The 16,688-nt window shown below is 45.1% G+C and overlaps 3 protein-coding genes across 4 annotated transcripts; 2 read left to right on the plus strand and 1 right to left on the minus strand.

Annotated features, from left to right (window-relative positions):
- Window positions 1-459: 459 nt before the first annotated feature.
- On the minus strand, window positions 460-5,426 carry CIB3 (calcium and integrin binding family member 3). Of its 2 annotated transcripts, none has more exons than XM_086767712.1 (6): window positions 5,377-5,426; window positions 4,209-4,243; window positions 2,765-2,876; window positions 2,249-2,396; window positions 1,562-1,757; window positions 460-1,096 (listed from the first exon to the last, which is right to left on the minus strand). In XM_086767712.1, exons 3-6 carry the CDS (start codon window positions 2,777-2,779, stop codon window positions 1,075-1,077), a joined length of 381 nt encoding a protein of 126 aa, XP_086623838.1. In that variant the 5' UTR covers window positions 2,780-2,876; window positions 4,209-4,243; window positions 5,377-5,426; the 3' UTR covers window positions 460-1,074. The 2 variants fall into 2 exon arrangements, with proteins under 2 accessions (XP_086623838.1, XP_010118214.2); XM_010119912.2 differs by having other exon boundaries at window positions 4,550-5,426.
- Window positions 5,427-5,647: 221 nt separating this feature from the next.
- FAM32A (family with sequence similarity 32 member A) lies at window positions 5,648-6,872 on the plus strand. The gene is made up of 4 exons (XM_086767714.1): window positions 5,648-5,746; window positions 5,828-5,966; window positions 6,103-6,156; window positions 6,340-6,872. The coding sequence occupies exons 1-4, from the start codon at window positions 5,670-5,672 to the stop codon at window positions 6,406-6,408; spliced, it is 339 nt and encodes a 112-aa protein (XP_086623840.1). The 5' UTR covers window positions 5,648-5,669; the 3' UTR covers window positions 6,409-6,872.
- Window positions 6,873-7,305: 433 nt separating this feature from the next.
- Window positions 7,306-15,297, plus strand: AP1M1 (adaptor related protein complex 1 subunit mu 1). Its single transcript, XM_086767713.1, has 12 exons — window positions 7,306-7,411; window positions 8,005-8,161; window positions 8,526-8,593; window positions 9,166-9,296; window positions 9,423-9,570; window positions 9,938-10,064; window positions 10,436-10,578; window positions 11,043-11,114; window positions 11,411-11,569; window positions 12,231-12,356; window positions 12,547-12,622; window positions 13,161-15,297. The coding sequence occupies exons 1-12, from the start codon at window positions 7,370-7,372 to the stop codon at window positions 13,181-13,183; spliced, it is 1,272 nt and encodes a 423-aa protein (XP_086623839.1). The 5' UTR covers window positions 7,306-7,369; the 3' UTR covers window positions 13,184-15,297.
- Window positions 15,298-16,688: the final 1,391 nt, after the last annotated feature.

A 16,688-nucleotide genomic window follows, 5' to 3' on the forward strand; every position in this document is an offset into this window, starting at 1 on the left:
GTAACGTGCAGCCTGATTGTCTCAGGCTGCCTTATTCTCTCACCGATCATCGGAGGTTTCGTTTCTGTAGGCAGTGCAAGTTTAGTGGGCTGGTCTCTCTAGTCTTTCTGCAGAAACTGTATGCTCTACGTTGAGCGTGAGTTGGGGCTTACAAATTTGTTTTGAAGGAAACTGAATGCCTCCAAATATTTTTTTAAGTAACTGTAAATTGCATTTTTAGAATGACCACTCTTGGCTGCCACCCTTCCCACATCACTGCTTTCTCCAACACTTCTCGTTGATATTCATGTTTGTATGAAAAACAAAGCTGTGGTTTATTACGCTATGTATATTTTCCTCTGTTGTACAGGACCCCGAGCACTGCATAAATAAACTTCTTACAAAAAGAGAATTTTACAAACGTAGTTTGAGAGTCCTGTTCATCATTTGTGCATACGGGTTCCTGTGTGGAAAATGGGGTGTTTCTACAAATGGACAAGTGGGACAGGAGCCTGGGGTAGGCTCTTTTGTCCTGTAAAGTACGATGACTTTTCATTACAGATTCTGAAATAGAGAGCTCTTGATGATGTTCTCAGAACCTGCAAAGGGCTTCTGTGACCTGCGAGGAGAATACTTCAGCAAATGCGTTCACTGGACCATTTGTTAAGACTGTAGCTGATCAGGAGTTGCTGACACAATTTTTATTAACTCTAAGTTTTTTTGAAACTGTTTTCAAGTTCTCTTACTGGTTAAGGCATTTTCTTAGGAATTTTTTTAGAAGCTATAATTTGCTACAAGTTCCTTTACTACCTGGTGATATCTGAACTTCCAAAGATACTTCCCATCTCACCGTCTAGGCTAGATTTGCTCTAACTGGGAGGGAGATGGACATTTTGTTAAATTACAGGGAAATCTTGATGAAGAGCTTAATGGATTGTTCTTTTTAAAGAGGTAAACAAGAGACAGTTCTCTGACGGGTTCGGTTACCAGAAATCGTCCTCTTTGCTCCCCTCCCCTCTCTCTGACAGCAATCTCGGGTGGAGCACCAGTCGTTGAAGGTTCAAGAGACATTTCCATCTACGTGGTTCGCTAGATTCAGATTCGGATGTGAAATGTGCTGTTAAAAAAAGGAAGTAAAGATCACTTATGTATCACTCTTCTCTAGTCGCTATAATTAATCCTAGGGCTCTATTAGAAACTGGAAACTTCGTTTTGCGAAGTACTTGCAAAGAATCGGTATGTTAAATGCAAGATCTGAGTGCTGCTTTGTGTAAAATGTGCATCAGAAACCATATTCGGACGGTGTTACGCATTGCGTGAGCTAATCTCACGTTCTCCTCAATGGGGCCTAAGTGCTAATATTATCTTTTTAAGTTACTAGGACTTTTTGCGTATAAACAGTACATGGGAGCATCAAACAGCAAGTCAAGAAGCCTCCACACTTTGTCTCTTTTCCCAATCTTTCTGGTGGGCACCTCCACTAGAAACTGTCAGGGAAGAGCGGTGATCTGTAACGGCTGGGGAGATGTAAAACAAACAAACAAAGAGCAATTTTGTGTTTGAGATTAAAAGCAAACACTACCTGAGGAAATCTGGAGCTCGTATTATCATTTGCTGAAAGTCTTCCAAAGACAGCTTGCCATCGTTGTCCGCGTCAGCTTCGTAAATCACCTTTTCGCATGCAAGACGAACTTCTTCCGGGGTAAGTTCATTTCGGGTTAATTTGTTAACGGTTTTCTCTAGATCTGATTTGCATATGTAGTCATCGTTGTTAAAATCTGTCAAGGGAAATAAAATTAATTTAAAGTGACAAAAGCCAGCATTTTACGTTGCCAAGATCTAACAGGAAGGGTTTGTCCTTGGACAAAAACGCCAGAAGCGTGCTGCGCTACCTCCCACCTCCCCCTGCCGCAGCCACCCTCCAGATTTCTGGGCAGCCAAAGCCCTTGTGCTGCGCTGTTCCAGGCGGCCCCGCAGACAGAAGTATTTCTTAAATGTTTATCAGCTCTTGGAAACTGCAGATAATTTGAGGTTGTAAATTTTGTAGTAAATCCTAATCTCAAGTAAATAAGAGGAGACGAGACAAAATGCTAAAGAAGACCAAAAGATTCTAGGAGAGCGAGCAGGCGTTCAAATGCAGTCAAAAGAAAAGCTGTATTAAAAATGTATCCAACAAGAAATCATTCTGGTGGCAGAATGAATCTTTCGCATCCCTACATGAAGCTGCAGGATGTTTCCAAAGTTTACTTTTTATGCATGTCTCACTCACCATAAATTTTAAAAGCATAGTAAGCTTTCAAATCTCTGGGAGCCATTTCACTCAGCACTGAGAACATGTCCAAAAAATCATCCAAAGTCAGATTGCCGTCTCCGTCCTCCGAGAAAACCTCTGCTATCCGCTGGCGGAAGGGATTGTCCTGGAAACAGAGCAACAGGAGCAAGGGAAGGTCATCTTCACCAGCATTTATTTCAGTGCAGATAAGACGCAACTGGAGCGAGATTATTTTTGCTGTAACTCCTTTTTGGCAAATCCTCCTCCTTCTGCTATTATCTTCTTGTCTGATGTCGTATCAGAGGCAGACGCAGCTGCAGCTGCCTTTAACCTCTCTGCAGTTTCAGGGTGTTTTCAGGGAATCGCTAAAGCTTCCAGAAAGACTTTTTACTTCAATAGCCAAAATGTATTTGTATTTCAGCCTCCCAGCAATTAGCACTGGATGAATTATTAAAAAAGAGCGGATTAAACGGAAACGTGTCACTCGATTCCAGTTGTGTTCCTTGCTCTCACCTTCAGCTCTGGCATGCTGGCAATGAGTTCGTAGGGAAGCGTCACGTCTGGTTTATCGGTGTAGTCGAGCGGAACTAGCTGCGGGGCCAGATCTCGGTATCTGTAGAACAGTCTGGAAGAGAAAGAGAGGCTTGTTTAGGGAACAAGTTGTTTAGACCACCGAGAGCAATGTGTTTGCCTTCTCCACGTCGCGCTTCACACTTTGCATCCTTTACCAGATGGATGATACCAGTTGCTAAGTAACATTTCACATGCTTTGTAGTTGTTGGTGGAAGAGACAGCGTTAAAAAGAAAAACGTAGCATAACGGGTGAAAAATACACAGCCTTCGCACCTACAGAACGATTAGGTGAAAGTGCTTGCGCAGGTCAGGCAGCCAAATCGCTAGATGCTCCGTGAAAACAGATTTTTAGGAAGTTTCAGATTTACTTCCACAGTGGTGGCAGCGGCACTGAGCCGGCAGTGCAGTTAGGACGTTTTAACGCTGTTACGTGTTTATAGAAACAAGGCACAACCTGAAGGTTCACCTCATCACTTTCCAAACGCACAAAAACTCGTGGCAAGGCAGAAGTGATCTGTTTCCCAGGTCCGCAATGAATGTGACCAAAAAGAATGGGCTTCAACTGGAGCATGAAAGATGCAGTTTAAAAGTCAGTATAAAACCCTGAAGGAAAAGATCTGGGACCGACTCTACCAGGCTTTTAGCCACCTCAAGTATCTTCCTGTTTTCCACAGAACTCGGGTTCAAGAGACAGAAAATGTGCATAACAATTTAATGTATGCAGCAGTTCTTGAGCATGCTGTTGGCTTCGGTTCTCCTGCTGGAATAAAGATCCCATTCACAGCTGTTATCAACAAAACAATAGGGCAGAATTTTGAAAGGGATCCTTATCAATAATAAATGTCTCATTCATGACACAGTTATGGCCTCTACTTACTCTGTGGCAAGGCAGACTGATTTAGATTTCAGTGCTGTGTGCGTTATTATCTGGGGAAGGATCTTTTACAAGAGGAGAACAAGTTCAGGTTTTCAGGGAAGACAGAACAGAACTCTGAACCTGTCCTTATCAGATCCCTTGGCAGAGATTAAACGCAGTATTTGATGAGGTGCGTGAAGGCTTTGGGAAAAATGCACCTTACAGTATCAGCATAATTATTTACAAGAAGACATGAGGAAAACGTGAAGAAAATTTGACAAAAACATTAAGGTTTTCATAAACCAGGCAAAGTATTTCAAAGAATAACAGTATATTTTGAAGCATCTGACATAAAACAAGGTGAGAGGAAGGTGGATGTCACTGGCAAAGTGTGAGCTAAAATATAACTTGTTCCATTTGTTTCTGATAAACAACGAGAGACTGCTACCTTAATATGAAATTTAGAATTCTGGCTCAGGTCGATAACACAGGGAGTTTTTACACACAAAATGCATATATAAGACTCACCTTAGAATTTCTTTCCTTGTAAAGAAAGTGCAGTCCTACAAAACAAGAAAAGATACAACATCATGACAGTTTTTAGCATGCGTTGGCCCAAACTTTTCCCATACAGGGACTTAAATTAAGTTATATTGTAATATAAGTGTCCAAGCATTCAAACTTTTTTTTTTTGGTATATAATTAGGAGTATTTTATAACCCTTCTTCTTGATGTAAGAATCAAACTCTGTTACTAAGAATCTTTGCTGTAATTAGTACTCCTATTTATTTTTTTTTTAATATTGTTTTTAAAAAGCCCTCGTCATTCTTCGATGTGCTGTCCAAAGAGCCATTTAGTTTGTTTTATACCTGATATGCATCTAGTTGCTCTGGAGTGAAAACGGTTTGCTTGTTGCCCATTTCTGGCTCTGAACGCTGACTCCTGTCCCACCATTCTACCCTCAACGGCACCTTTGCAGGAGCTCCGGACAGCCGGTTATTAAAAGCCACAACAATGAGGTTCAGGTGTAGCAGCGGATCGAGTAACCAGCTTCCCTGGTCCACAGGCTGCGAAGGATCATAACAGGAGCGTTTCATCGAGTCTTTAGTCTCGCTGCTTGCGGCTCTCGCCCCGCGCCGCTCGCCTGCCTCTGTGCGCACCACGGCCTCACCTTGCGGTAGTTAGCCAAACAATTAACAGCGTCTTCTCTGTGCTGCCGAAGCAGCAGGTAGACTCTGCAGATGATACTTTTTCATTCTTTCAGATACAGTAAATGAACTGAAAAGTGTTAGCAATGTCTTTCTTCTTTAAGAATTAACAGCAAGTGCTGGAAATTAGTCAGAGTGGTAGCAGCCCCTTGTCCTTTCCTGACACTAATGGTAGTTTGTACTGGAGGGGGTTTCTATAAAGTTTTCTTGCTGCCTTTATTCTGCATTGTCTGCTAATACACACCACCACAAGTTAATGATTATTAATAGTCCGTGATACATAAATACTGATATGCATATGGCCTTTACACTGAAAATATGAGTATATAGTTCAGACGTAAACAGAAACGTGTTGTTACAGGCTGTCAGAAATATGAAAAACAAGGGGGGGGAATGAGAAACTGACTGCCCAACTACAGCATGTGGCAGGCTGCCTTATTTATTGATCAAGGGCAGTGGCAAAACCTTCATTTCTGGGTCATTCCTACCCATTCTGGGTGAGGCCCTGCAGCCGGCGCAAAGTCTATTCCCCTCAGGGAAGGAAGGTGCGCCTTCAAACAACCAAAAATTATTCAGTCCGGCGTGGATCGCGGTGCGTGGGGAGGGTTGGGGCTGGTTTTTGTTGGTTTTTTTTTTTTTTTGCTCCCGGCGCAGCGCGGACCTTGGGGCTTCTCCCCCGGGCCAGGCTCGGCCCGTGGCGGCTTTTCCCTCGCGGGGGGAGAGGAGGCGCCGCCGCCGGCAGGGGGCGCCGCAGTGCGGCGGGCGGCGCGGCGGGCGGGCGATGGCGGACTACGAGGCGGTGCAGCGCGGGCCGCTGCGGCTGAAGGGCGGCGGGGGGCCCCTGGGGGCCGGCAAGCGGTGAGGCGCGGGCGGAACCGGGGCGGCGGGCGGCGGGGCGGGCAGCCCGGGGCTGGGCGCTGACCGCCCGTCTGCCCGCAGGAAGAAGAAGAAGGCAAAGGACAAGGCCAAGATCCTGGAGCAGATCGTGAGCAGCAAGAAGCAGGAGGAGGAGAAGAAGCGCGGCCTGGACAAGCGGACGCCGGCGCAGGTGGCCTACGAGAAGATGCAGGAGAAGCGGGTAGGGCTGCCCTGCCTGGGCCAGACCCCGTCTGGGGGCTGCGGGGGGGATTTAAAAACCCCAATTGACCCCTCAGATGCAGGCCGTGAGGGGCTGCGCGTGCTGGAAGTAACCGGCCTCTTGTGTCTTCCTCCAGCAAATGGAGAGGATCCTGAAGAAAGCGTCCAAAACCCATAAGCAGAGAGTGGAGGTAGGTGACATTATCCCGGTGTCCTCTGGCCAGCAGCTGTTCACCGGCACACGGGCTTGTTGGGCTGGAGGAACAGTTTCCCCTTCGCGAAGCAGAAGCGGGGCGGCAGAGGGTCCTGTGGTTCAGCGGAGGGGATGTCGGCACCGGACACTGAATGGTTTTTTCCCTCCGTCTCTCCCCTAGGACTTCAACAGGCACCTGGATACCCTGACGGAGCACTACGACATTCCTAAAGTCAGCTGGACTAAGTGAAGGGACTGCCTTTGGACGCTTTGCATCGGAGTTGTGCTTTGTTTGTACTGAACGGGGTTGCCGTGCAAATCTGTGCATTCTCCTTACTGAATGTTTGATATATCTTCTGAACGTTTATGCCTTTGTCTTATTTAATTGTTTTGTTGTTGCTTTTTTTTAAGCCACATGTTCAGCAGAGCGTCTCGGCTGAGGAGCTCTGGTTCGATAGGTGCACAGGGCTGGTTTTTTAGCGCTTGAAGCAGGATTAAGGCCAAAATCAGTTGCTGGAAAACGTTCCTTTATTTGATAGTAACAGTTCTCCTTTTTGGAAGTGAAGAGTTTTTGACAGCTTCACATGGCATAAACCTCGTGTAAGGTATAGAAATGCTGTAATTTCTTTCTGTCTGGAGTTCTGTCAGGTGGGGGGGTTCGTTGTAACTTGTAACTGCGATGTAACTTTTTATTAAAATGCTGCTTTCATCCTTTTTTTGGTGCTGACTTGCCTATAAAACCAGGGGCGATGCACTGACAAAACAGTTTGCGTGTGGAGTTTTTTAATTGCCTTGCCTCTGAGAGATGATGTGTATCTTGATGTTTGAAACCCTAACATATATCTTAAACTCAATGGTTTTTTTTTTTTCTGCACTCCAAATATCGCCCCTCTGCGGTCACTGGTTGGGCCCTGGGAGCTCCCACCTCAGCCTGGCCAAACCTCCCCGGGGGCTGCGGTCCCCCGGCCCGGTGCTGCCCCAGCGCTGCGGGACCATTTCCCGCAGGGGAAGAAAAGACCCCCGGGACTATTTAACGTGTCGTAGCCATGGTGCCCTTCCGCGGCGGAGCCCTGCGCGTATCCCTCCCCGCAGCGGCCGGGACTCGTTTCGTCACTTCCTAGCGGAAGTGCCGGGGCGGGAAGCGGAAGTCGGCGCGGCTGTGGCCGGGCGACACGGCGGCCCGGGCGGGAGGCGGCGGCGGCGGCGGGGCGATGTCGGCCAGCGCCGTCTACGTGCTGGACCTGAAGGGGAAGGTGAGGCCCGGGCTGCGGCGGGGGGCTCTGCGGGGCCGAAGCGGAGGGGCCTCCCCCGCCCCGGGCCGCGGAGAGGGGCGGGCACGGCCCGGGCTGCGCGGGGACCCGGGGCGCTGCGGCTCCCCCGGCCTCGCGGGGCTCTGCCGGAGCCGCTTTCCCCTTCCCGGCCCGGGCGCCGCGGGGCCGGGCGGTGGCCTGTGTCTCCTGTGGTGGCTGCTGGTGCAGAGCTGCCAGCAGGGCCCCTGGGCGTCCCCCGGGGTAATTAATCCCCGCCGTAATTGGAGGTAGCCTGTCTCTGAGGAGCTGCGTGTTTTCCTATCTTAAAGCGTTATAGGGCGCGTGCAGCAATAGGTGGAAAATAACTCCAGAGAACACAAACACGGGAGTTTGCAGTGGAAGGCTGGGATTTGCGTGTTCAGCAAGGTGTTGCGGCGCTGCGATCCGCATCTGCAGCGCGTGTGGGGGCTGCAGCGGGGCCTGCGGACGTTTGGAGTTGCTTGAAGAGGCCTTCCAAATGTCCTGGGTGTTGGTCTCGCATGGTAACATCTCGTGAAAGAGAAAAAAATGCCAGGAGTTTGTCGCTCTCTCTGTAGGTTCTCATCTGTCGGAATTACCGCGGAGATGTGGACATGTCCGAGGTGGAGCATTTTATGCCGATCCTTATGGAAAAGGAGGAAGAGGGGACGCTTTCTCCTATCCTGGCACACGGAGGAGTTCGCTTTATGTGGATCAAACATAACAACCTGTATCGTATCCTTTATCCTGCCGGCAGCTCCCAGGTGCTGACAGGCCAAGTGCTGCTCTGGCGTTTTTGGGTTTTGTCTAGATGCAGAGCTGGAGAAGGGGTGAAGTGACATGCGGAGGCTCTGACCTGATGGTAATTTTATACTTTACGCAGGGTCACGTGCAGAAAAGTGTTTGTATTAATTTTACTCTAATAAATTATTTCCTGAATGTTTATCTTTGTATCTCATTAGGCCAGAGGTACGGTTAACTAATTAACACTTAATTTTTTGGCCAAAACTGGTTGTGTGAAGGCTTTGAAAAAGGCGCTTAGTAAGCGTTTTTCTGGAATGATGACTTTGAATGTGTGTTCCTGAACGTCCTCTCTCAGTCGTTGCAACTTCTAAGAAAAATGCTTGTGTATCACTGGTGTTCTCGTTTTTATATAAAGTAGTTCAGGTGAGTACGGAATTGCAGACGTAACCTCCGCCGCCTCTTCCGCTCAGTCTGTATCTGATGTAAATAGCAGTGCGTAGAGCTTTCACGTTTTCCAAGAACTCGATGGTAATAGCATTTCTACTTTATATTTGATTATTTTATAGAACTATCTTCCTAGCCGCTAATAACGGGATTGATATTTTGTAGCTGAGTAGGCAAAGGATGTGACGCAGTGCTGTAAGTAGTTGCACAAGACCCGAGAACGCAGAGGAGAGTTGTGAATTTGATGCATGAGTAGTGGCAGATCATAGAGATCCTGTGCTCCGTTCGTCTCTACCCAGCATGAAAAATATTTTCCCCAGAAGAAATATTTTTCGTAATAGTTCGAGTTGCTTCTAGGATTCTCTAGCTCTGTTTTAATGGAGGTGGGTTTCCTGGGGGTAATCTGAACAGAATGCCGCTTGTGAATTACGGGGTTTGGTTTGGGGCTTTTTAAGAATTAGGATTTTAGAAGCAAGAGCACGTTCCGAATGCGCTGTACTGCCTCGGTTAATGTCCTCCTCCTTCCCCTCCCTCCTGTCGCTCTGTTTCAGGTTTTTTCTGAATATTTCAAGGAGCTGGAAGAAGAGAGCATTAGGGATAATTTTGTTATTATTTATGAGTTGTTAGATGAGCTTATGGATTTTGGGTATCCACAAACCACTGATAGTAAAATTTTACAAGAGTAAGTATCATTCTGCATCGCTTACAGTGAGAAACTCCTTGGCAAGTTTTAAGCGTTCTAGTCACAGACAAATGTATCAAAAAATATTAATTCTCACCTTTTCACGCCGATTATGTGGCTGTAAAGGTACATCACTCAGGAAGGTCACAAACTTGAAACTGGAGCTCCGCGTCCACCTGCCACTGTTACAAATGCTGTTTCCTGGCGATCGGAAGGGATAAAATACAGGAAGAATGAAGTGTTCCTGGACGTTATAGAGTCTGTTAACCTCTTGGTGAGTGCCCGTAGCGTTTAACGGGGATTGTAATCGGAGGTGATGAGAAGGGCTGACTGTCTGAAAGCCTGCAGGGCTACGATGAAAAGCCAGACTGGCTGTGGCTGGTGTACTGTGACGCTCAGAACAGCGTCAGTCCTTAAGGCAGAGTGTTCCTGAGGACACCCAGTAGGCAAACAATGCTTTACTTGCGTGCACTGCTGCTTTCTGGCATGTCCTTTCCTCCTCCGTCTGTTCCCAGCACCTCCCTCACCAAATTCTACTCTGCTGGATTAATTTCTCAGGAGGGGGGTGGATGGGGAGTATTGTTTGGTGTCACGACATATCGCGTCAGAGCAATCTTACCTGTCGTTTCGTTTTTATTCAGGTCAGTGCCAACGGAAACGTGCTGCGGAGTGAGATAGTTGGATCCATTAAAATGCGAGTCTTTCTCTCGGGAATGCCAGAGCTGCGCCTTGGTTTGAACGACAAAGTTCTCTTTGATAATACAGGCCGTGAGTGTTTCCGTGATATCTTGGTAATCGGGAAAAACGTCACCTGAAGCCCTATATTTTGGGATGCTTGAGGTTCAGCTGAAGGGATTTGTTTTAAGATGATAGAAATACTCCCGTTATCATTGTAGAAAATCACGTTAGGCCTTGTCTGACGATACCAGGGAAGGATGGAATACCGCGGTAACCATCTAGGCTCCCTCACCTCTTTCGTTTGTTGAGACTTCTGTAGTCCTAAAATCCCACAGCAAGCTGAGGAAGGTACTGGCTGACAGGGAGGAATGTCAGCAGGCCGCTGCTTTACTGTGTAACTGGCTGCGATGAGACTTTGGACATCATTTGTGCAGCACTTTGAAATGTGTCTTTTCTGCTAGGCGGCAAAAGTAAATCAGTAGAACTGGAAGATGTGAAGTTTCACCAGTGTGTTCGTCTCTCCCGCTTTGAAAACGACAGGACCATTTCTTTCATCCCGCCAGATGGAGAGTTTGAACTCATGTCGTATCGTCTGAATACGCACGTAAGCCTGGATGTTAGCATTTCTTCTTCATGATAATGTTTTAGATTGTAGGCAAAAATGCTAATGGCTTTCCCTTCTTTTTTTTTTCCTTAAAGTGTGGGCAGCATAGTGGTTTTCAAGTCAACCATTAATAGCAAAGCTTTGTGTTGGCTCTTCTTGGAGGAAGTGTTAAATTATTAAATATTTTGGAATGCAAGTGTCTGTCAGGGGTTAGGCTGAGCCATAGCTTTTTAAACTTAAAATTCTTGTAACGCTTGGACGTTGGTATGTCAACGTTTGCTCATTTGTAGAATTGTTTGTTTGGGGTTTTGAAAATAAAAACACAACTTGTTTGTTATTCCGAACACCACAGGCTTTCTGTTTTCTTAGGATTCAGGTGCTGAGTGTAGCTTTTTGGGGAAGCAACGTTTTCCTGGCCGTGTCAGAGCACAGCCTACAGTTGTTGAGTGTTTTTTCCCCGTTAGGTAAAACCACTGATCTGGATTGAGTCTGTGATTGAAAAACATTCCCACAGCCGCATCGAGTACATGATCAAGGTCAGTTCTAAAATAATTATGGCTCATTTCAGTCTTCTCTTTCATTTGCTTTCAAAGCTTGACCAGCAGTGTGTGCGTTTCTGCACAAGCATGTAGTATTTCTGTAGGACTTCATCTTTTCGAGAATTTCATTTCTAAGTTGCGATCTCTGTGTTACAGTCTTGTTCTCGCGAGGTGGATTGGGGTGGAGGGGAGTTGCGTGGCTCACAGCCCTCTGAACTCACCAGCACTATGGAAATATTTAGAGGCCTACTTTTCTGATTTATTTGTTTTATTTTTTTTTTTCCCTTCTTTAGGCAAAAAGTCAATTCAAGCGTAGATCAACTGCCAACAACGTGGAGATTCACATTCCAGTTCCCAACGATGCAGACTCGCCGAAGTTTAAAACCACTGTTGGAAGTGTCAAGTGGGTTCCAGAGAACAGTGAAATTGTCTGGTCCATTAAATCTTTTCCAGTAAGTTATTACTAATAGTGTAATAATTAATTACTTCATATTCCATGAATGTTCAGACTCGGCGTAAAGCGAATTGTAATAGTATCAGAGAAGTAGAACTGGCCTCTTCCTCTTTTCCCTTGGAGGAAGGCTTGGAACTTGCGAACAGCTGTTTCAGATGCTGTTTGTGTTTTGTGTTTCACTGGGTAATTTTTCAGGACTGGGTTAACGAGCAGATTTTTGAGCGATGCCTGTGGATGCTGTAATCCCTTGGCCCGGATTTAGCAGCAGCTGCTTTAGTTTGTCGGGCTGTGCTGCTTGGGTGGTTCCGTGAGCGTGAGCTCTTCCGAATGCTGGTGCTGCGGTACTGCAGCTGTCTGTCACCATGCAATCAGAATGGTCACCGGCACAAAAAAAAATTTTTTTTTTTTTTTTTTTTCCTCCCTTTGAGTATGAGGCTGGAAGAAAACAAATTATGCCTTGGGGGGGATCCTAATTTAATCTGCATTTTTTAAAAAAAGCATTTTTAAAATAAAAAGAAGTGCTCATTTTTAAGCCCTGGAGAAGAGCTGAAATGAATAGTGGAGTTCAGCAATTTGACATTAAGAAAACCACTGGTATCATTGCAAGCTTTTTTATGTTTTGTTTCAAGAGAAAAAAAAAATCTGTCTTTTTTGGGCAGGGTGGAAAAGAATACCTGATGAGAGCTCACTTTGGACTTCCGAGTGTTGAAGCTGAAGATAAGGAAGGAAAACCTCCCATTAGCGTGAAGTTTGAGATCCCGTATTTCACCACTTCAGGAATCCAGGTGAGTAGTTGAAGTACCGGTAAGGTAACACGCTAGGCGCTTAACACACACGTTTTTCTCATCATCTTGATGATTCCTCTGCAGGGTTACCCAGAAACCATTTTTGACCCCCAAAAATTCTTTTCTTTTTTGCTAAATGCCGCTTGGCTGACATGGGAGACTTCATTTCTTAACGTGCCTTTCTTTCCAGGTTCGCTACTTGAAGATCATTGAGAAGAGCGGCTATCAGGCTCTCCCGTGGGTTCGTTACATCACCCAGAACGGAGGTAAGTGCAAGGCAGGCGACTGTAGATATCCCCAGCTCGCAGATTTTGTTTCTCCAGCATACGCCTGCAAACTGAAACGCACAAAACCAGTTTGCTCATATTCTGCAAGGTTAAACTGTATGGTTTAGGTACATGTTAGATTAAGGTATGCTGCTTTTTTCCAGTCACCTTTTTGATGTCTTAACGAAAGACCCAGTGGGATAGTTCGTTATTGCTGTTCACAAGTATTTTGTAATTAAGCTGGGATTCGGTGAGATTTTTTTGAATGTAAATTTAAAAATAAATTGCTCACACATAGCATTCTGCCAGCTTTGAGATGCATAAGGCACTGTCTACTGTTTTCCTAATCTAATGTTTTCTGGCATGGAAGCCTGACTGTCTGCAATTACCTTAATCATTTTAGAGCTCGTTATCGTGGCCATTCTAAGCGAGGATCTGGTTTTATTTTTTATCACTTCACCCCAATTTGTTGATCTGTTTTACTGCTTTTACTGAGACAACTGACTACAAAAGTTTTGTGGTTTTCTCTCCTTTACAGACTACCAGCTTCGAACACAGTAAAACACCTCGCAAGCGCCACAGACCACGAAACTTCAGGCCTCAAATTTGTTTGCGGAAGCTCCTGCGGTACTGAGAGCTGTGAATGTTGTTGCCAAGGGTCTTGTTGCTGCGATCTTGGATTGGCAGGAGAAAGATTGGAAATTTACCGTTTTCAGTAATGTGTTTGAGCATTTGAACCATTAGTATTGACTGTGTGAATATTTATTTCATCCTTAGAACATGCTGATCTTGCTGCTAAGTGCTAATTACGTTAGGAGTAGGAGTTACCAGCGCCAGGAATACAGAATGAACCTTGAGAATGTCTTGTCGATGCCTTGTCCGTTACACTCGCAAAGTTTCTAGTGTTTGTATTTTAGGATCTCTAAAGACACTGGCAGCGTTACGCTACAAATTAGGGAGATGATTGTGCAATTAAATGACTGCTGAACACTTAGTTGTATTTAGCCCAAGGTATTTATTTTTTTCTGGGCATATGGGTGCCTTAGCTCATTCAAAGCTCTGTTAACTTATAAAAATTTACAGAATATGAGTAAAAACTGTGTGAAGTCCAAAAATACTATTTGTTCTTTGTGCATGGTTTCAAAACAATCAGAACAATTTCAAGTGAAGGGTTTGTAAACAAAATTATGGGTTTGTTAAAGACGAAGTTAATTGAGAGCAAGAGATCACAGAAGTAGATGTCCATGGGAGCAGCTCTGTGGGAGCACGATGATTGCGAGGCCAAGTTAGCCAAAACGCAGACGGAAGAGTTTCAACCCTGTGGTACCCCTGGGGCGTGCAAACACTGTGCCAATTGACTCGTATTTGCTTTTTTATAATTTCTATTTGTAAAACAAGTTCAAAACTGTAATACGTAGGCATAAGACCTTAGATTAATTAAAAAAAAAAAGACCAAAACCATTTTGGAGGCAATGAAATTTGTTAGGAAGATTGTTTTGTTTTTTTTTTTAATTACTATTTTTTCAGATAACAGTAATATACTCCAACCTCTTCCTGAAAATTTATTTTTGTTTATGAAGAGGCCGATTAAAAATACAGTTGCCATCTTTCTTCCAGCTTGCCTTTGTGTTAATTTGGGGCAAATATTTCCCTTTTTCGCTATAGTTTGCTAGAATTGTTTCACTTCATTTGCCCTTAGGGGGATGCTTGCTTTCTCAGTCTTTTCCGTTTGTAAACAGCTATTACTATAACTTCCTGGCAGAATGGGTAACAGTTCAGAATGTTTTACTTAAAGGTATTATTTTTCTTTACATGCTGTTTTTGGTTGTGTTTTGGTTTTTTGTTGTTTTTTTTTGTTGTGTTTTTTTTTTTTTTTTTCTCTGAGAAGCTAAGATTGGCAAGGGTGTACATAGTTATTTTGATTTTTCAGAAAAATTTTGACGGTTATCAGTATTTTCTTTAAGCAGTTTTTGGAATGTCTTGGTGCTCCTGATGTGCTAAATTTAAACCATCAACATCTACGTATATGTCTGCAAACGTGACGTAGTACACTGTGTGTGTGCAGGGTTCTCCACACCGCTCTGTCCACGGGACAGCACGGATATCTCAGTCCTTGTCCCCACTGAACCCTTGCAGACTATATATTTGGATGTATCTGTACAGTATGTGCTTTAGGAAAAAATCGGCTAAATTCCCCCGAGGGGCAGCTGCTGTACCGTTACAGAAGATCTGGCTCCGACAGGACAGGCAGCTGAAGGTACCTAGGCGATAACCGGCCAGCTGGTTGGGCAGCGGTGGGCGCGGACGCGTGTGTTCTGGAGTAAGGGTACTGCATTTGTCACCCAGCAAGCTTCATGTTGAAACAAACAATCACCTTGTTCAAGATCTTGGTTCCACTACTCATTCTCATTTGAACAATTACGCTTACGACTGGATGAAACGTTTTTATATTAAAGCTGTAACTGGTTGACAGACCACTTTCTGATCATTCTTCCAAGTGTTAGCTTTAATTATTTGCCTGTACAATGTGACTCTTGTTTTCCTTTTGAAGGTTGTATTTTGCGGACCAGAACAGTGTTTTTCTCATATTTTGTCGCAGTTTAACTCTGTTTTGATGACGGGGCATCAGCCGTGCTTGTCCAGGAAGTAATAAAGGGCAGAAAGTCCTCTTTGAATCCGTCGCAGCTCGCTCGCTCTTTGTTCGGTTTGGTCTACAGTTGTAGCCTCTCATCGTCGCGTGCCCTCAGTTCCCGTGTGAGGCCTGGATAAGTGGAACTGAACTCCAGCAAAGCTGGAATTACTTGTATTCCTGATTTGTTTACCAACAACTGACAAAATCTTTACTTTTCTGTTATTGTCTGCAAATTTGCAACATCATAAAATCAGTGCTCATGAACGCTCTCTGTTTCAGAAAGCAAAAAAGCAGAACCCCCCCCTCTTCATCCGTTCTGTGTTGGAAGGTGGGGTCCCTGTGTACTCAGAGGCAGAAATGGAGATGTGATCTTGTTCGAGGAGTAACTTTCCTTTAGTTTTTAGCAACTGCCAAATCGTTCTTACCTTGGTGGCTTCTCTTCTCTGCCTCGTGGAAAAATGTAAATTTGATGGTCTGCCACGGTGTTACAGATAAGTGCCTAATGTGAAGTACTCCACACGACAATTTGCATAACTCACGTAAGCGGTGAAGTCTCTCATCTGGCTTCCCAGCTCCGTGTGGCTGCCTAGCTGTGCTACCTGGAGTCTGGAGTGTTAAAAGACCAAATTTCTCAGGTGGCTCTGAAAACGCATCTGTGTTCCTCACACCAAGCCAGCGAGGTTTCAATGTTCTCCGCAGGCTGCTTTTTGTAGTAAGTAGGTTTTTTTTTCTCAGCAAGCTTAAGTGCGTTTCCCCTGCTCTCTCCTTATCCCAAACTGCTGGCTCAGAATATTTCGACAGCAGGAACCATTCCCCCCTCTCCCCAGGCACGCAAAACCATAACCTCATCTACGTGTTATTTAATTGCTGCCTGATTAGATAGCTGTTCGTCAAGGTGCGTCACTGGCGTAAACGCGGAGCTTTATTTCCTGCAGCAGGGTGTGTGTATCTGATAGCTTGGCTTTCTTAGAATGAAAGATTGCAACAAACTACTAGGTCTAGTTTTATTTCCTTCCCCTCCACGGCCAGTTCTGCCAGTAGATGGCATTCTGAGCATGCTGCAGGGTTCCCGTTAATTACCAGAGAGTCACAAACTCGGTGCGTACACAATGTGTCTTTTCATTTGGAAGGTATTATTTGTGCTCCTCTGAGCTCATTAAAAAAATCTCCAAACCTATATTTTTTTTAAGGCTTATGAAATACGGTCTTTGGAGTTCAGCGACTTCTCATTTTAGTTTGACAATTCTCTCTTAACCTTATTTCTTTCTGCTACTCACGCTGCTGATAACGGCAATACCGCGAAACGGAGGAGAGGGCACCAGCGCAAAGGGAAGGGATGAGCAGCTTCTCCGAGTTCTGCGCTGGGGGTGTTGGACGCTGCTGGGGCACAAAATTCAGACTCAGCTCGAGGTCTGGACATAGGAAAGAAGTATC

This window comes from Chlamydotis macqueenii, chromosome 26 (genome assembly GCF_036417535.1).
Source record: "Chlamydotis macqueenii isolate bChlMac1 chromosome 26, bChlMac1.mat, whole genome shotgun sequence".
Classification (NCBI taxonomy): Eukaryota; Metazoa; Chordata; class Aves; order Otidiformes; family Otididae; genus Chlamydotis; species Chlamydotis macqueenii.

Bases quoted from the DNA above. Each gene is read 5' to 3' on its own strand.
- CIB3 (XM_010119912.2), bottom strand. From the start codon at position 4,777: ATGAAACGCTCCTGTTATGATCCTTCGCAGCCTGTGGACCAGGGAAGC. The intron at 4,244-4,549 runs GTATAAAACAAA...CTTGTTTTGTAG, and splicing joins AGCAACTAGATGCATATCAG to GACTGCACTTTCTTTACAAG. The intron at 1,097-1,561 runs GTAGTGTTTGCT...TTTTTTTAACAG, and splicing joins CGAGCTCCAGATTTCCTCAG to CACATTTCACATCCGAATCT.
- AP1M1 (XM_086767713.1), top strand. From the start codon at position 7,370: ATGTCGGCCAGCGCCGTCTACGTGCTGGACCTGAAGGGGAAG. The intron at 11,115-11,410 runs GTCAGTTCTAAA...TCCCTTCTTTAG, and splicing joins GCATCGAGTACATGATCAAG to GCAAAAAGTCAATTCAAGCG. The intron at 12,623-13,160 runs GTAAGTGCAAGG...TCTCCTTTACAG, and splicing joins TTACATCACCCAGAACGGAG to ACTACCAGCTTCGAACACAG.
- FAM32A (XM_086767714.1), top strand. From the start codon at position 5,670: ATGGCGGACTACGAGGCGGTGCAGCGCGGGCCGCTGCGGCTGAAGGGC. The intron at 5,967-6,102 runs GTAGGGCTGCCC...GTCTTCCTCCAG, and splicing joins AGAAGATGCAGGAGAAGCGG to CAAATGGAGAGGATCCTGAA. The intron at 6,157-6,339 runs GTAGGTGACATT...TCTCTCCCCTAG, and splicing joins CCCATAAGCAGAGAGTGGAG to GACTTCAACAGGCACCTGGA.